The sequence below is a fragment of the Jaculus jaculus genome, chromosome 6 (genome assembly GCF_020740685.1).
Source record: "Jaculus jaculus isolate mJacJac1 chromosome 6, mJacJac1.mat.Y.cur, whole genome shotgun sequence".
Taxonomy (NCBI): Eukaryota; Metazoa; Chordata; class Mammalia; order Rodentia; family Dipodidae; genus Jaculus; species Jaculus jaculus.
In genome coordinates, this window is record NC_059107.1 from 101548855 (window position 1) to 101565612 (window position 16758).

At 44.1% G+C, this 16758-nt stretch overlaps 2 protein-coding genes across 6 annotated transcripts in view; one reads left to right on the plus strand and one right to left on the minus strand.

Annotated features, from left to right (window-relative positions):
* Positions 1 to 16758, plus strand: part of LOC101612122 (EEF1A lysine methyltransferase 3) — a 33819-nt gene that overhangs the window by 15757 nt on the left and 1304 nt on the right. For 3 of the 5 annotated variants that reach the window (XM_045151953.1, XM_045151954.1, XM_004650506.2), the window contains 3 exons: positions 550 to 672; positions 1260 to 1347; positions 3737 to 4329. In XM_045151953.1, the coding sequence (XP_045007888.1) occupies positions 550 to 672; positions 1260 to 1347; positions 3737 to 4143 (618 nt within the window). In that variant the 3' untranslated portion in view covers positions 4144 to 4329. Of the gene's footprint in view, positions 1 to 549; positions 673 to 1259; positions 1348 to 3607; positions 3704 to 3736; positions 4330 to 7736; positions 7803 to 7889; positions 8074 to 16758 lie in introns of those variants that run through there. The other 2 variants (XM_045151957.1, XM_045151955.1) reach the window with 2 other exon arrangements.
* The window catches only part of Avil (advillin), a 28822-nt gene continuing 17632 nt past the window's right edge, over positions 5569 to 16758 (minus strand). The window contains exons 15-20 of the mRNA XM_004650041.2: positions 14333 to 14478; positions 14056 to 14200; positions 11761 to 11949; positions 10721 to 10789; positions 7492 to 7617; positions 5569 to 6094 (exon numbers count right to left, since the gene is read on the minus strand). Coding sequence (XP_004650098.2) covers positions 5981 to 6094; positions 7492 to 7617; positions 10721 to 10789; positions 11761 to 11949; positions 14056 to 14200; positions 14333 to 14478 — 789 coding nt within the window. The 3' untranslated portion in view covers positions 5569 to 5980. The remainder of the gene's footprint in view (positions 6095 to 7491; positions 7618 to 10720; positions 10790 to 11760; positions 11950 to 14055; positions 14201 to 14332; positions 14479 to 16758) is intronic.

The following is a 16758-nucleotide window of genomic DNA, read 5'->3' on the forward strand; positions in this document are numbered from 1 at the left end:
TTTACATGAGTACCGGGGAATTGAACCTGGGTCCTTCGGCTTTGCCAGCAAGTGCCTTAACTGCTAAGCTATCAGTCCAGCTCCAAACAGTCTTGTTTTCTGAAACAAGTAGATTTTAAAGCTAGTAGACTGATTACAGGTGATTACACTTGTAATCTCAGCAGTTGAGAGGTGGAGGCATGAGGATCAGGAGTTTGAGATCATCCTCAGCTATATAGTAAGTTTGAGTCCAGTCTGAGCTTCATGAGACCCTGTCTCAGAACTGTTAGCAGTAGTTTGGAGTTGGAGGAGCCCTTGAGAACATTAGGCAATCCTCTTCTGAGTATGCAGGTTATTGCTAGCTCCGTGGCACAGCAGATGTCTGCATTCAGTTTCTGGCCTCAAGCAAAAGAAACTGCAGCTTAAAGACTGGGGCCAGTAATTTCTCTTGAATCTACAATATTAACACTGTACTATCAATCTTGGCTTATTCTTCAACCATAAGGTGCTTTTGGAAATTATAAGTAAATAGCATATACAACATGTATAAATTTCCAATTATTTCCACAGGTAAATTGTGAGACAGATTTTGTCTCCAGAAATTTAAAATTCCAACAGTTGGTCCAGCAGGTAGCTGTGGGAACCTTGTTGCATTGTCAGAGCCTGAAGGATCAACTCTCCACACACAGTAAAGTGAGTTGAATTGTCTCCAAAATGCTGGATTTGAATTTGTCACCCCCACCTTAGTCTTTTTTGTCTCCACTCCTTTTTTTAAAAAAATATTTTATTAGAGTGAGAGAGAAAGAGGCAGATAGAGAATGGGTGTGCCAGGGTCTCCAGCCACTGCAAACAAACTTCAGACACATGTGCCACCAGCTTACATGGGTATTGGGGAATTGAACGTGGGTCCTTAGGCTTTGTAGGCAAGCATCTTAACCACTAAGCCATCTCTGCAGCCCAGGTGTTTTTTTTTTGTTTTTTTTAAATTGTGTGCATGTATATGTCAGACGGCGAGATACACTGGGTATGCCAGGGCCTCTTACTGTTTCGAACAATTCCAGATGCATGTGCTACTTTACCCACTTAGCCTAGCTTTACGGGGTAATAGGAATCAAACCTAGGTTAGCAGGCTTTGCAAGCAAGTGCCTTTAACCACTGAGCCATTTCTCCAACCCAATATTTTATTGTTCTAGCCACTTTTTTGGGCATGGACTATTCATGGCCGCTCTCAATGGTTTTAGTGGTACAGTTGACTCACATTTGCTTTCTCTTGCACTTAGGGCTTCCTGAACTCCTCTGAGCTTTCTGGGCTTCAAGCTGGGCCAAACAAAGAAGGCTTTCTCAAGGATCATTTGGCATTAGCAATTGGTGAGCATCTCTAAGGGTTTGGGAAGCTGGAAGTTCAGGTCCTTAAAAGAATTTAGGTTATCAGCCTGGAGAGATGGCTTAGTGGTTAAGGCACTTGCCTGCAAAGCCAAAAGACCGAAGTCCAATTCCCTAGGACCCATGTAAGCCAGATGCTCAAGGTAGCCCATGTGTCTGGAGTTTGTTTGCAGTGGGTGGAAGCCCTGGTGTGCCCATTCTCTCTCTCTCTCTTTCTTGAATAAATTATTAACTAACTAACTAGCTAACTAACTAAAAAAAAAAAAAAAAAAAAAAAAAGCCAGGCATGGTGGCACATACCTTTAATCACAGCACTCTGGAGGCAGAGGTAGGAGGATCACCATGAGTTTCAGTCCACCCTGAGACTACATAGTGAATTCCAGGTCAGCCTGAGCTACCTTGAAAAACCAAAAAAAAAAAAGAGAAAGATTTACTTTTTATTTATTTATTTATTTATTTTTGTGGTAGGGTCACGTTCTAGCTTAGGCTGACCTGAAATTCACTATGTAGTCTCAGGGTGGCCTCGAGCTCACAGCAATCCTCCAACTTCTTGCCTCCCAAGTGCTGGGATTAAGAGTATGTGCCACCACACTGGGCTTGTTCAAATTTAGATTTATATGCAAAACTCTCATAGTTTAGCAGTTCGTAACTAGTTAAAATTATCTTCCTTACTGTTTTGATCAACCAAAGTGTGAACTTGGTGTTTCCTAGCACTGAGGGAGACAGAGGTAGGAGGATCCTATTGAGTTCAAGGCCACCCTGAGACTGCATAGTGAATTCCAGGTCAGCCTGGGGTAGAGTGAGACCCTACCTCAAAAAAAAAACAAAAAAACAAAAAAAGAACTTCCCAAAGTGTGTCCTTAGGCAGAGATGAGATGACCCTTTGGCTTCCATTGGGTCATCTGTGTATATGCTGTAGAGAAAAGAGTAGATGAAAGGTAAAAAGAAGAATTGAGGATCATCTACCTTAAAATAAAATTATTTATTTGAGAAAGTGTGTGTGTGAGAGAGAAAGGCAAATAGAATGAGTATACCAGGGCCTCCAGCCACTGCAAATGAACTCCAGATGCATTGTGCCATCTTGTGCATTTGGATTACGTGGGTACTAAGGAATTGAGCCAGTGTCATTAGGCTTTGCAGGCAAGCACCTTAGCTCTTGAGCCATCTTCCTGGCTCAGCCCCAACCTTTTTTTGTATGTGTGGTCTTTCAAGGTAGATAAAGTTTTACTCTAGCCAAGGCTAACCTGGAATTCATTATATAGTCTCAGAGTGACCTCAAACTCACAGTGATCCTCCTACCTCTGCCTCCTAAGTGCTGGGATTAAAGGCGTGTGCCACCACATCCAGCCAGCCTCAACATTTTGAAGTATATTTAAAATTATTTTTATTTCTGGGTCCTCCCTCTTTATAACTTTTAGTTGTAGTTGTGACTAATGTAGACATATTTATCCAGACCCCTCTGTTTAGTGTCCTATTTCTTCCTACTTTCTGGCTTATTTGGGTTTCTGATGGGAGGGAATCCTGAGAGAAAAAGAATACTGGAATCTGCTTCTCAGCTGTGAAAATGTTCTTTTACTTTTGATAAGGGAAGTCAAAACTGTAAGATTACATGGATTCTGGATTTTCTGGGGCTTTTTTTCCTTTTGGTTTTTTGAGGTAGAACTCAAAAAACCTTGAACTCACAGCAGTCCTCCTACCTCTGCCTCCTGAGTGCTATGATTAAAGGTGTGTACCACCATGCTGGCTTCTGGGGCTTTTTGTTATGGACCATTTCCCAACACAGTGGGTGATCAGCAGTTTTATGTGTCAGGAGTGGTAATATTTGGGAGGGACAATAATTTGCTGGGGTAAAAATCACTTCATTGCTTTGGAGTCAGGTCTGAATTGTAATTCCAGCTCTGCCACATATATTATTGGGTGGGTTACTTAAGTTCTTTATCCATAAGGTTAATGTAGCAGCCAGATTCTGAGTGCTGCCTGTGTGCCCAACACTGTAATAAACTCCCAGTATCCCTGAAAGGTAGTATCATCTCTGTTTTACAGACGAGGAAACTCAGGCTTGATAAGTTAGTAAATGAGGTTATGTTATTTAGCCTCATCCATGATTGTATAGCCAGAAGAGACAGAGCTGAGAAGTGTCTGTGACACCCAGCTTCTATTTTCAGCACTAGAGTACCTGGCACACAGTTGGTATGCCTTCGATCCTTTTCCTTTTTAAACAAAAACTGAAAATTGTGCCTCTCAGTCTTACTGCAGATGGAGTGCAAATGCAGAAGCACTACCTCCCACACCTGTCCCTCTGTGCCTGTGTTGGTGTCAACGCAGTCATCGAAATCTGGTGGTATGTTGGGTTTTTGTTTTTGCTGTCTTATAGGGAAACTAGGAGAAAACATGATTCTTAAGCGAGCTGCCTGGGTGAAGGTGCCATCTGGCTTCTACGTTGGCTCTTATGTCCATGGAACGATGCACAGCCCTTCACTCCACAACCTGGTGCTGGGGAAGTATGGGGCCCTGGTCATCTGCGAGACATCTGAGCAGAGTACAAACCTGAAGGACCTTGGCCGCCGCCTGGGGCAGCACGTGGTGGGCATGGCCCCTCTCTCTGTTGGCTCCCTTGATGATGAGCCTGGAGGAGAGGGAGAGACCAAGATGCTGTCTCAGCCATACCTGCTGGACCCCTCCATCACACTGGGACAGTATGTGCAGCCCCAAGGGGTGTCTGTGGTGGATTTTGTGCGGTTTGAATGTGGAGAGGATGAAGAGGCAACTGAGGCTGTATAGTTTACTGGGACTTTAGGGAGGAGGAAATTTATTTTTAGCTTTGGACATCATTACAAAAAGAAGTCATTTTCTACGCCTCTTCAGCCCCTGAATTTGGCTTTCTTTTGAGTTTATAGTGAAATTATATACTCATGGATAAAGTGATTAAATAGTTGTATAATAAAGTAAATTTTTTTGTTTGCATAACACTGGGTTTAGGCTTTTTGTGTCTTCCTTGTGACAGGCTTTGGGAAACAGCAGGTGGTGTCACCAAGGTGACTGGCTGTGATTGGGAGAACAGTGACAGTTTCCTGTCTTCAGTTTATCATGGTGTCCCTGATGCTTGTAACTCACATGTTCTGTTTTGCTCCTTCTGTGACTGAAGACTCTCATTTTGCTTTTGTTTTATGAAACTTTGTGCTATACACGCCTTTCCTGGAACTTCCCAAGTTATATTACTGTTGTCACATGGATTTTCTAATTGTCTGAAAAATATGGGTTCATTGTAGTTTGTAGCTTGCTTTTTTTTTTTTTTTTTTTTTGTTTTTGTTTTTCAAGGCAGGGTCTCACTCTGGCTCAGGCTGACCTGGAATTCACTATGTAGTCTCAGGGTGGCCTCGAACTCACGGTGATCCTCCTACCTCTGCTTCCCGAGTGCTGGGATTAAAGGCGTGCGCCACCACGCCCGGCTTTTTTTTTTTTTTTTTTGAGAGGTGGGTTCTCATTCTAGCCCAGGCTGACTTAGAATTCAGTATGTAATTTCAGGGTGGCCTTGAATGCACAGTGATCTTCCAACCTCTGCCTCCCGAGTACTGGGATTAAAGGGGTGTGCCACCATGCCCAGCTTGAAGCATGCTTTTTTAAAAATATATATTTTTATCTGAGTGTGGTGGCTCATGCCTTTAATCCCAGCACTCAGGGAGGCAGACATGGGAGAATCGCTTTAAGTTGGAGGCCACTCTGAGACTACATAGTGAATTCTAGGTCGGCCTGGGCTAGAGTGAGACCCCACCTCTCAAACTACCAAAAAAATACTGGCGTGGTGGCACACACCTTTAATCCCAGTACTTGGGCAGGCAGAGGTAGGAGGATTGCCATGAGATTGAGGCTACCCTGAGACTACATAGTGAATTCCAGATCAGCCTGGGCTAGAGTGAGACCCTACCTCAAAAAAACAAAACAAACAACAACAAAATACCAAAAAAAAAAACAAAAACCCAAAACAAAAAACAACAACAAAAAATTGAGAGAGGGTCTTTCTAAATTGCTCAGGTTGACTTTAAATTCTGAATTCATTATTATTGAATTTTGAACTCATTATCCTCTTGCTTCACTCTGCCTGTTCAGGCTCCAGCGTGGCCTTTATTTCCCCAGTACTGAAATACTCTGTCACCATGACATAAAAGCACATGGAAACTCCAGATATTGAAAAGAACTCCATTTGCTTTGATGCTCCCTTTATTTGAAAAGTTAAAAATGCCCTGGCACATCGTGGATCTAGGCATGTGGGTTTTGACCTTGAGCACATGCAATAACCAATGCTTTCAGCATCAAGCTAGGTTTTAGAAATGCCAATCTTAAATTTAAAGCAAATATAGGCCCTGACATAGTGTTAAACATTTTAAGCTTACTTATTTGGTACTTTTGATTTCTTTACATTCATGCTTTTTGTTAAAGCGTTAGCTAATGGCCACAAAAGCCAGAAAATGGGGAGGGGAAAGAGAACATGCTGTGATTTTTCAGAGTATTGTATCTGTATGCGTAGCTGAGTGTCAGGCAGAAATTGGTAAAGTCTTGCTCATATTGGCACTGTCTGCTTTCTTCTATGGTCTGGAAGCCGGCAAGACACTGTCTTGTTTTAGAAGAGTCCCTTTTCTTTCTTTAGCTGGAGCTGTTTCCAGCCAGGCAGAGCAACAAATTGCCCTCTTGTGATGCCAAACACAGTGACAAAGTCCTGTTCGGAGAGGTAATTCTAAGAGAGAAAACAAAGTTTGTAGTTAGAAGGGAAAACATGCCAACAGAGTTGAAGGGTGGGCAAGAGGAAGTCCTAGGGGCTATAAGTACATTTCTGTGGCACAGTGCAGATTTAGCAAGCATGAGGTCCTGGGTTTGAGCCCTAGCACCACAAGCAAGAGGCCTAGGTAAACTTACCTTGAAGGGGAAGGTAAATGAATTCTCAGGAAGGCTGTAACAGACCTAAATTATTCGTGGTTGTGGAGTCCCATTTTGGCATGTGGAAGAAGCTGACTAGGTTCACCACTCTCGTGGTCCCAGTCTCTTGCCAGAAGGATGGTAAATGGATTATATATTATGGATGAGTTATGAACAGTAGATTCTTCAAGGTTAGAGAATTAAAGTGAGTGATGCTCTGCCCCCTTCCCAGGTAGGGTCTCACTGTAGCCAGGTTGACCTGGAATTAACTATGTAGTCTCAGGATGGTCTCAAACTCACTGTGATACTCCTATTTCTGCCTTCCAAATGCTGGGATTAAAGGCGTGCGCCACCATGGCCAGCTATATGATGCATTTTTAACTAGTTGTCATCTGCTTTTAAAATATTCCTTGAGGGCCGGAAAGATGACTTAGCAGTTAAGGCACTTGCCTACAAAGCCAAAGGACCCAGGTTCAATTCCCTAGGACCCATGTAAGCTAGATGTTTAAGGTGGCTCATGTGTCTGGAGTTTGTTTGCAGAGGTTGAAGGCCCTAATGTGCCCAGATCTCCCCCTCTCTTTCCCTGCCTCTTTCTCTCTCTCAAATAAATAAAATATCCCTTGAGGGCTGGGGAGCTAGTTCAGCAGTAGACTGCTTGCCTAGCATGTAGAAGGCCCAGTGTTTGATTTCCCAGCACTACAAAAAGAAAAATAAAATAAACCCTAGTAGCTCTCCATGTCCTTTGGGACTGAGGAGACGGCTCAGCAGTTAAAGGCGCTTGCAAAGCCTGCCAACCCAAGTTCCATTCCCCAGCTTCCCATATGGATCTGGATGGGCTTTCCTTTGTAGCAGTAAGAAACCCTGGCATGCATGTGCATGTGTGTGCGTGTGTGCACACACACAAATTAATAGATACCCTTTGGCTATTAATTATGACTGTGGGGAATAGAATGTGGGGGGTGGTGTTTAACACAGTTGAGTCAGTAGTTCATGATGACTAGACTTGCAGCAGAGAGGTGAAGGGATGTGGACAGAGGATGAATTCATGTGGGAGGTAGAAAACAAGGAGCCCTTAGTTTTTTGTTTGAGTCACTCAGTTGGAGCCCATTGAGTGTTGTCCGTGTGTGTGAACGTGTGAACTGTTCCAGGCCGTATACTAGGGTCTTTAGCTGCCTGAGAGTGCTGCTTCTGTCAGGCCCGGTTCCTTCAGCCCCTCACCTCTTTTTTGGCAGGGTTCACATCCTCAGGTAGCTCCTGATTCTGACTTTTCAGTAGAACCTCTATAGGGTAATATTTTGATTCACTGTTAGCAGAATTCAGGGAGAAGGTTGCATTCTTCATGTCCTAAATAAGAAAGAGTATACACATTGGGAAAAACTGACATGTGATCCAGGTTTTGCATGTGTAAAATATTTATATTTTAGCTTATACCACTTCATTCACTCTTTGTACTTATCTTTCAGAACAATGGTTCCCTAACTTGGATACATGTCATAACTATCTGGGAAAGCTGATTCAGTAAGTCTAAGGTGAGTCTTTATAGCCAGATTAGTAGATACGTAGCCAGATATGCTATTCTTAGGTATTGTGCATTTACTTATTATTTATTTTTGCAGTGCTAGGAATTGTACCTAAGGCTTTGTGCATGCTCTGTAAGTACTCAACCACTGGCTATGACTCCAGTCCTAAGCATCTTGTAAATATTGCAATCACATACCTAAGGCCTTGTGCATGCTATGTAAGTACTCAACCACTGAGCTATGACTCCAGTCCTAAGTATCTTATAAATATTGCAATCACATACCCACACCTTTTTTGTTTTTCTTTCCTTGAGGTAGGGTCTTGCTGTACCCCAGGCTGACCTGGAATTCACTCATGGTGATCTTCCTACCTCTGCCTACCAAGTGCTGGGATTAAAGGCTTGCATCACTACACCTGGCTTATAATCACATACCTTCTACTGGCATTTTATTTAGGTGCTAAATTCCCAATCTTTAAAATGTCTTCAGATCAAAATTTTACTTTTCTGGATTTTCTTTTTCTTTTTCCAGAGACAGGGTCTTACCCTAGCTAGCTCTGACTGACTTGGAATGCACTCTCTAGCCCCAGTCTGGTCTTGAATTCATAACCATCCTCCTACCTCAGCCTCCTGAGTGCTAGGACTCAAGGCTTTCACCACCACACTGGCGAAATGATACTTAACTTCAATTCAAAGACACCACATCACCATTAACTTTGAAACCTGACTTTGTAGAGCACAAAAGACAACAATGGCAGGTGTTTGCAAACCTGGTGGTGTGCATTCATTCCTGATGTCACAGGGTTGTTTGCTTGCGAGCTAGAAGCTCTACTCCCCAGCCCCTAATATTTTATTATTTGCAAGCAGAAAGAAAGAGAAAAAGAAAGAATGGGTGCACCAGACCCCCTAGCTACTACAAACAAACTCCAGATGCATGCACCGCTTTATGCATCTGGTTTAACATGGGTCCTGGGGAATTGAACCAGGTCGTTCATTAGGTTTTGCTGGCAAGTGCCTTAACCACCAAGCTGTCTCTCTCTTTCTCTCTCCAGCCTCGGAGCTCCACTTGTGCCTCCTGCCACTGCAAACAAATGCCAGACACATGTACCACTTTGTGCATCATCTGGCTTTATGTGGGTACTGGGGAACCAAACTCAGGCCATCAGGCTTTGCAAGCAAGTGCCTTCAGCCACTGAGTCACAAGAAACTTGAATATCAGAGTAAACTAAACCAGCTATGGTGGTGAATACCTACTGTATACCCAGCACTTGGAAGGTGGAGGCAAGAGGATCATGAGTTCATAGCTAGTCTTATGTACATAGAGAATCTGAAGCCAGTCTGGGCTACTTGAAACCCTATCTCAAAAGTCCAAAAAGAAGCTAGGTGTGGTGGCACACACTTTAATCCAAACACTCAAGAGACTGAGGGAGGGATACAAAGTGAGTTCCAGGTCAGCTTGGGCTAAAATAAGACCCCACCTTCAAAACAAAAAAGTCAAAAGGGGTGGGAATTGGGCTGGAGAGATGGCTAAGTGGCTAAGGCATTTGCCTTCAAAGCCAAAGGACCCATGTTAGCCAGATGCACAAGGGGGCGCATGCATCTAGAGTTCGTTTGCAGTGGCTGGAAGCCTTGGTGTGCCCATTTTCTTTCTCTTTCTCTCTGCCTCTTTCTCTCAAATAAATAAATAAAATATATATTTTAAAAAGGGGGTGGGAGTCGGGAAGTGGCTCAGTGGGTAAAGGGTTTATCATGCAAGCATGAGGGACTGAATTCGGAGCCCCAGCACCTATGTAAAAGCCAGTCATGGTGGCACATGTCTGTAATCCCAGTGCTGAAGAAGGCACAGCTAGGAGGATCCCTCAGACTAACTGGCTAGCTCAGTGAGTGAGCCTGTCTCAAAAGGTGGAAGGGCTAGGAGATGGCTCAGCAGTTAAAGCTGCTTGCTTCTCAACCCTGTTGACCAGAATTCAAATCTCTATTACCCATGTGAAGCCAGATGCAAAATGGTGCATTGTCTGAAATCCCAATATGTCTATGGCAATAGAAAGTAGAGCCAAGAGGCTGGAGAGATGGCTTAGCAATTAAGGTGCTTGCCTGTAAAACCTGAGAATTCGTGTTTGAATCTCCAGGTCCAAATAAGCCAGACGCGCAGTGATGCAAGCTCGCAATGTTGCACACGTCTGGAGTTCATTTGCAGTGGCTGAAGGCCCTGGGGTACCACCCATTCTTTCTCTCAAAAAAAAAGAAAAAAAGGTGTGGTGCACACCTTTAATCCCAGCACTCCAGAGTGAATTGCAGGTCAGCCTGGGCTAGGAAGACAACAACAACAAAAAAAGCAGAGCCAAAGCTTGAGGGCCATGCATATATACACACACAGAATAAAAACAGTAAAAAACAGGGACTAGGGAGATGACTTAGCAGTTAAAGGCGCTTGCTTGCAAAGCTTGCCAGCCCAGGTTTGATTCCCCAGTACCCACACAAAGCTGGGTGCAAAGTGGCACATGTGTCTGGAGTTTGTTTGCAGAGACCCTGCTGTGCTCACAAACATATGCACATATGATAAAATTTAATAAAACATAACGTGGAAATTGAGGAAGACACCAGATGTTGACTTCTGTCTTGCACACGCACACACACACACACACACACACACACATACATGTGCATAGAAATGAGACATGTAAGCTGGGTGTGGCGGTGCATGCCTTTAATCCCAGCACTTGGCTGTGAGTTCAAGGCCACCTGAGACTACATAGTGAATTCCAGGTCAGCCTGGGCTAGAGTGAGACCCTACCTCGAAAAACAAAAAATTAAGAAAAGAAAGCTGTAGACAACTTGAGGGGTACTCAGGCCCTCTGCAGGCTTTGCCTCCATGGCATGTGCGTGTCCCCTGGGTCTGGGGCTTCTCTACGAGGAAACTCAACTCACAGCGGTGATTCTCATGATAGCAGCAGCATCGCCCAGCTCTTCCTTTAACTGTTCATATGATTTTCCTGCCTGAGGAAAGGGAAGACAAAATGAGCTTTTGCTGATAGGTGACATCTTAGGCAGGTGTATATTTTTAGGAAAAGCAAAATAGGACAATCAGCTGGGCGTGTTGGTACACACCTTTAATCCCAGCACTTGGGAGGCAGAGGTAGGAGGATTACTGTGAATTCGAGGCTACCCTGAGACTACATGGTGAATTCCAAGTCAGCCTGGGCTAGAATAAAACCCTACCTTGAAAAACAAAAAAAAGCGTGTGTCTGGGAAGACAGTCATAAAGCATTTCAGGATAAGTAAAAATTCCCTCTTTTGGGCTGGAGAGATGGCTTAGCGGTTAAAGCGCTTGCCTGTGAAGCCTAAGGACCCCGGTTCGAGGCTCGGTTCCCCAGGTCCCACGTTAGCCAGATGCACAAGGGGGCGCACGTGTCTGGAGTTCGTTTGCAGTGGCTGGAGGCCCTGGCGTGCCCATTCTCTCTCTCTCCCTCTATCTGTCTTTCTCTCTGTGTCTGTCGCTCTCAAATAAATAAATAAATAAATAAAAATTAAAAAAAAATTCCCTCTTTTGGGTTCATTAGAAAGGGCTAAATGAGAAAAAAAAAGAAGAAGAAGAAGAAGAAAGGTTATGGTTCTTAAACATGATCACCATTGTTTGATGGTGCTCCTTAATCCTCCCTACAGGATTTAAGGAACAATTGACTAGGATTCAAGTACCTGGCTTCATCCTGTTAGCTACCTTTGACTTTGGACTAATAACTTTTCCTCTTAGCTTCCTCATCTATAAAATGAGAAACAGTACTCTCAAGATAGCTGGAGAGACCAGAAAGGTGACAGCTGTGTGATCTAGCCAGAGTCCCTGCTACGGGGTGAGGAAAAAGAAATGAAAAGATAGAGGCAGAAAGCAGAGTGGGAATGGGTTCTGGTTTTATCTGAGCCCCCTGGAAGTAAGAACATTGCTCCCCACCCCACAATCACTCTGTTCTTACACTCCAAATGTGAGGGTCCCAGGCCAGGAACCAGCCTGTGAAGGTGGGAGGTTCAAACCCTTGCTTGATGATGAGGATTGGTGTGTTGGGGTCTCGGCCACTGGGGTGAGTGTGCAGGTACTCTTGGGCAGTCACAAGAGCTCTCTCCTTCTCTGTGACATTGGCCTCAGCTCCTATCCACAAGAACACCTGCGGTACAGAGTTAATACTTGTCAGTGCACTTGTGCCAAGGACTAAGTGCTAAGTCATATACACTGATCATTTCCCCTCGGTCATTTGCAGCCTCAGAAAATGTTCTGAGCCTGATGGCTTAGCAATAAAGGTACTTGCCTGCAAAGCCAAAGGACCCAGGTTCGATTCCCCAGTACCCATATAAAGCCAGATGCACAAGGTGGTGCATGTGTCAGGAATTTGTTTGCAGTAGCTAGAGGTGCTGGTGTGCCCATTCTCTTTTTCTGTTGGTTTCCTTCTCTGTTACTCTCAAATAAATTTATTTATTTATTTATTTTTGAGGCAAGCCCAAAGACTAGCCTTTTTTTTTTTTTTTTCCTAAATGCAAGAGAACAAGAGTGTGAAAGACAGAATTGGCACATCAGCACCTCCAGCCAGTGTAATCAGCCTCCAGATGCGAGTGCCATTTTGTGCATGTGTGTGACCTTGTGCATCTGGCTTACGTGGGATCTGGAGAGTTGAACATGCATCATTGGACTTCACAGGCAAGCGCCTTAACCACTAAGCCATCTCTCCAGCCCTATATTTTTAAAAAGAAGATGTTCTCAGTCTAATCTAGTCAGCAAAGACAAAGGTTTTCCCAGATCCTGCGTGAGATCTGTGATTCTTTTTTCATTTAAAAAATTATTTATTTATCTGCAAGCTAAGTGAGATAGAAGAGAGACAGAGAATGGGCATGCCAGGGCCTCTAGCCGCCTCAAATGAACTCCAGGCGCATGTGCCCTTTGTACATCTGGCTTACGTGGATTCTGGGGAATTGAACCTGGGTCCTTAGGCTCCGCAGGCAAACACCTTAACCACTAAGCCATCTCTCCAGCCCAAGATCTGTGATTTTAATTGCTATAACTTGTAGCTCTCAAATATGTATCTCATCCTGAGCTCTGTGAACTTTATCTTCCTGAATTGTTTGCAGAATATCTTCTCCTCTTGGTCATCTCTAAGAACCTCAAGCCCTTCCCCTAAATGGAGTTCTATTTTTCTAAATGTGTGTTTGAGTTCCACTCTTTTGTTGTTGTTGTTTGTATTTTTTTTCTCAATTTTTATTAACATTTTCCACGATTATAAAAAAATATCCCATGGTTGTTGTTTGTATCTTTGAGGTAGGGTCTTGTAGCACAGGCTGACTGCAGGCCAGACTGGCCTGAAACTCACAGAATTCTCTTGCATCAGCCACCAAGTACTGGGATTCTAGGTGTGAGCCACCATGCCAGTTTATCTTTTGTTTTGATAGCACCCATGCCTTGCTTTTAGATATGAGTCTTCCTTTGCTTTTTCCATCCTTCTTTGCCAATTAATGCCTACTTAACCTTTGAGTTTCAAAGTGGCATGTGAAGGTGGAGTTGCCTTGAAGACATCCCATTCCTGTGTCCCCTAAAGACTCACAATCTCTGTAGTGGTTAATACTAGCAGAAGAGCAGGGTCTGGCTCTGCCCCAGGCTGACCTGGAGTTCACTATGTAGTCTTAGGGTGGCTTTGAACTAGTGGTGATCTTCCCACCTCTGCCTCCTGAGTGCTGGGATTAAAGGCATGCACCACCATGCCCAGCTTGTTTTGACTTTTTGAGATAGGGTCTCCTGTGTAGTCCAAGCTGGCCTCAAATGCAAGATCCTCCTGCCTCCACCTTTCAAGTGCTCTTATGCCAGCTTAAAGGTGGTGAGTTTTAAACATTCTGTTCTGATCATGGCACAAAACAGGCTTTTTCTTTGGTAACCACTGACAAACCCTTCCTTGTCTTGGAGATAGTCAAGGATAGCCAACATTCATTCTGGGTAGGGCCATTATGCAAAACCAGGTTAAGGGCTAGAGAGATGGCCTAGCAGTCAAGGCACTTGCCTGCAAAGCCTAAGGACCCATGTTTCACTCACCAGATCCCAAGTAAGCCAGATGTACAAAGGTAAGGCAAGCACAAGGTCACACATGCCCACTAGGTGGCATAAATGGTTGAAGTTCAGTTGTAGTGGCTGAGGCCCTGGTGCCCACCAATCTCTCTCTCAGGAAAAAAAAAAATTTAAACCAGGTTAAACCTGTTAGCCATTTCTTCTGAGCCATGCGGCTGGGTCTTACCTGGTCCCAGGTGTCCAGGAGCATCACATCACCTGGGTTAAGGTCATCCTGGGTAAAGTCTGTGACCTCAGTGACAAGGAACCGGCCAGTCTTGTTAGAACATTCAAAGAGCCGGGCCTGGACATCTAAGATCTCCTGCTGTAGTCTACAATACAGTATTTAGGGGACAGAGCTGCATAGAAACCATGATTGTAAACTGAAAGGCATCTTAGGGTTTATGCAGGTCGTGAGCCCAGAGGCTGGAGACCGCTGCAGAGGGGCTGCTGGGCTGCCATACCTTTTGTCATTAGCATAGGGTGTTTTTCCTCCCAGTAGGTCCCAGAACTCAGCTGACTCCTGGCCCTCGGCCACAGTGTCCTCAGTGCCATCACAGAGAAGCCCGGCCAGCTCCTTAGCCATGGCTCGCTCATCTCCGCTAGACCCCTGAGTGGACGAGCACAGCACAGATGTTAGTGACCCATGACACCTTGACAGGGAAAGCAGAGCTTCCAAGACTGGAATTAGGGTTAGCTACTGAGCCCCAGTACCTCATGATCTGGTGAAGGTTTGTTCTAGAGCTGGTAAGAGAGAAGAGGAGACTGGCAGGATGGGATTCAGAAACCCAAGTGGATGGTGACAGGAATCAGCTTCAACTAGAGTTTTAGCACACAATTTTTTTTTTTTTTTAGTATCAGGAATTGAGCCCAGGACCTGAGCACACTAGGCAAGCATTCTACTGCTGAGTTACATCCTCAGCCCTAGTGCCCAGTTTTGACTTTGTTTGTTTTTCAATTTTTCAAGGTAGGGTCTCACTTTGGCCCATGCTGATCTGGAATTCACTATGTAGTTTCAGAGTGGCCTCGAACTCATGATGATCCTCCTACCTCTGCCTCCTGAATGCTAGGATTTCAAGACATGTGCCACCACGCCCAGCTAACTTTTTTTTTTTTTTAAGGGAAAGGAAAGTTAGTTACAATTAAATTGACTCTTTGGGATACAGTTCCATGAGGCTTGACAAACACAAGACCTTATTACCATAATGAAGGCATAAAACAGCTGCCTCATTACTCTTCTCCAAAATCCCTTGGGGCTATCTGATTCTCTGACCCCCCAGGAGCACTAAGCTGTTTCATAGTGTAGTTTTGCCTAAATTAGTCCTATCATAAGTGGGACAGTAAACTCGTTAGCCTTTGGGTATAGTTCTCTCACAGCATAACGGGAGCCTCTCCCAGTGGCCGCAAGAATGAGTAGTTCATATTGCTGGGTAGTACCCCTGGTGTGGGTATGTGGATATATCTCTGTTTATCCTTGTTTCAATGGGCTTGCCTCCAAGTTAGAATTATGAGTGAAGGCACTATACACATTTGTGTATAGCTTTTTGTTTACTGATAGTTCTACAAATACTCAGGAGTAGGCTTGCTAGATCATATGGTAAACATGTGTTTAATTGTATAAGAAACTGCCAAACTGTTTTCTGAAAGCTGGACCATTTGCAGCTCTACCAATGGTGCAGGGAAGTTCCAGGCTCAGTGCGTCCTTGCACACGTTTTAGTTGGCTCACATTTCTAGTAACTCTAATAGATGCATAGTGATATCCCATTATGGTTTTCTTTCTTTTTCTTTTTTCTTTTTGGTATTTTGAGGCAGGGTCTCACTCTAGGTCAGGCTGACCTGGAATTCACACTGTAGTCTCAGGGTGGACTCAAATTCATGGCGATCCTCTTACCTCTGCCTCCTGAGTGCTGGGATTAAGGGTGTGTGCTACCATGCCTGGCATCCATAATGGTTTTAACTTGTATTTCCCTATGCTAATACATAGTGGTGGTGAGAAATTTTCTTTTTCCTTTATCAAATCTCCTATCTAATTTTTTAAATTAAAATTTTTTTTGTTTATTTTTTATTTGAGAGTGACAGAGAAAGAGGCAGATAGATAGAGAGAGAATGGGCGCACCAGGGCCTCCAGCCACTGCAAATGAACTCCAGATGCATGCACCACCTTGTGCATCTGGCTTACATGGGTCCTGGAGAATCAAGCCTCGAACCGGGGTCCTTAGGCTTCAGAGACAAGCGCTTAACCACTAAGCCATCTCTCCAGCCCTAATTTTTAAATTTTTAAAAATTTATTCTGCGACAGAGAAAGAGAGAGTATGAACGGGAGCAACAGAGCCTCTAGCCACTAAAAATGAACTTCAGACACATGTGTCACCATGTGCATCTGGCTTATGTGAGACCTGGAGAATTAAACCTGGGCTCTTAGGCTTTGCAGGCAAGTGCCACAATCATTAAGCCATCTCTCCAGCCCTTAATTTTTTTTTTTTTTTTTTGAGATAGGGTCTTGCTCTATAGTCCTGGTTGATATGGAATTAGTCTCAGGCTGGCCTCAAACTCACAGCAATCCTCCTACCTCAGCCTCCCTAGTGCTGGGATTAAAGGTGTAACATCACCACATCTGGCTAATTTTTAATTTTTTTTAAATTATTTATTTATTTGAGAGCGACAGACACAGAGAGAAAGACAGATAGAGGGAGAGAGAGAATGGGCGCGCCAGGGCTTCCAGTCTCTGCAAACGAACTCCAGATGCGTGTGACCCCTTGTGCATCTGGCTAACGTGGGACCTGGGGAACCAAGCCTCGAACCAGGGTCCTTAGGCTTCACAGGCAAGCGCTTAACTGCTAAGCCGTCTCTCCAGCCCTAATTTTTAATTTTTAAAAATATTTTTTATTT